Source organism: Aplysia californica, unplaced genomic scaffold (assembly GCF_000002075.1).
Source record: "Aplysia californica isolate F4 #8 unplaced genomic scaffold, AplCal3.0 scaffold01224, whole genome shotgun sequence".
Classification (NCBI taxonomy): Eukaryota; Metazoa; Mollusca; class Gastropoda; order Aplysiida; family Aplysiidae; genus Aplysia; species Aplysia californica.
The window spans coordinates 124,833-126,474 of record NW_004798494.1 but is presented as its reverse complement, the minus strand read 5'-3'; the positions used below and the strand labels follow the sequence as shown (position 1 = coordinate 126,474).

General features: G+C 42.1%; 1 protein-coding gene across 1 annotated transcript in view; it reads left to right on the top strand.

Annotated features, from left to right (window-relative positions):
• The window catches only part of LOC101856948 (canalicular multispecific organic anion transporter 1-like), a 41,715-nt gene that overhangs the window by 17,214 nt on the left and 22,859 nt on the right, over nucleotides 1-1,642 (top strand). Inside the window, exon 6 of the mRNA XM_035973434.1 lies at nucleotides 1,177-1,410. Coding sequence (XP_035829327.1) covers nucleotides 1,177-1,410 — 234 coding nt within the window. The remainder of the gene's footprint in view (nucleotides 1-1,176; nucleotides 1,411-1,642) is intronic.

The window sequence follows — 1,642 nt, the reverse complement described above, 5'->3', positions numbered from 1 at the left end:
CCCATGGACTTAAGTCTATATTATTTGCTTTTGGATACGCTTCAGTTTTTCCCTTTTTCTGGCGACACTGTTAACGGCGTAGCGTTATGTGCACGATCAATAACTGTGGGGAAGTCTTCTCTATTTATAGATACCAAGAACTCAGTTTTTGCTACTTTGGACTAAGGCATAGTCTTGTTCTCAGGCCTTCTATAGATAGATCTGTCTATTGACTGATGGATGGATCGACCTGTATATCGACAGATTAATAAATGGATTGACTAATCAACCCTATCCGTACGATGTGTTTGACTATCTTTTTTTGTGTCCCTTGCCCATTTCTATGACATTGACGCCATCTGATTAGTAGAATAATGTGCGTATGAGAGTGCCCAATAATGTGTAACATACAAATTTGTTATGACATATAACTTTTACTGTTACATATATAAATGGTTAAGATAATTATAGATGTTTGTGAAGGATCTGAGAGCAATGATGACTTTAGAAATGACGGTGATGGTGGTGATAAGTGATCATGTGGGATGGTGCTTATGTATATAATTATTAAGAAGACATGCTTCTGTTATTTGGTTGTTATTGTTTAAAAAAAATAATGTTAGCGTTAGTCCTATCTTCCTCTTCTCTGATGAGTCACGGGGGATGTGGGCACTCGCTATCCCGTTCCAAACTGGAACTATCTTTAATGTCACGCTGAAGTTCCGAAATTGTGGGCACAGTCTCTGCTATGGTGACCTTGTTAGTGTTAGCTTATTCTAGCGGGCCAAGACAAGCGAAGAGAGGATCTTAGCAGGTAGCTAGAACAGTGGCAGATATTATTTTTGGGATTTCGTAAGGGGTTTGCAGGTAGCAAGTTCACAATTGGGTTATAGACTGAATATTTATTTAAACATGAAGTTGCGGAGATTCCGGCACAGGATCCTCAAACCCGAGTCGGGAAGGAGCAATTTGCGTGTTTTACTATCGTATCCATACGACAAGGGGAACTCTGAGCCACTACTTTCCAAAAAGGAAATTTACTCGTTAATCCGATCCGTATGCTTTGCATAGCAGTCTGTCAAAATGATTTTTTTAAGAATACTGAGAGTTTTAAAGAGATCTTCGTACTAGAAGTATTCTAAAATGTGAAGAATACAACCCCGGGGGTAAAAAATGACCGCTTTCTCTCTGCCCCAGGATATAATGGCGATGATCTTCTTCATGTGGACCACGCCCTACCAGATCGTGATCGGTGTGGTCCTCCTGTACCAAACACTGGGCCCGGCTGTGTTCTCAGGGGTGGTCATACTGCTGCTGATGGTGCCTCTGAACGCGTGGATGGGCAGCAAGCAGAAGCTTATACAGGAGGCGAACCTTAAGCTGAAGGACGTGAGGATACGGATGGTGAACGAGATCCTGAACGGAATGAAGGTTGGTGTGTGTGTGTGTGTTTCAGGTGCTCTATGTGTGTGTGTGTGTGTTTGTGAGTGTGTGTGTGTGTGTGTGTGTGTGTGAGTGTGTGTGTGTGTGTGTGTGTGTGTGTGTGTGTGTTTCAGGTGTTCTGTGTGTGAGCGATTGTGTGTGTGTGTGTGTTTGTGTGTGTGTTTCATATATTCTCTGTGTGTGTTTGTGTGTGTGTTTCATAAGTTCTGCGTGTGTGTTT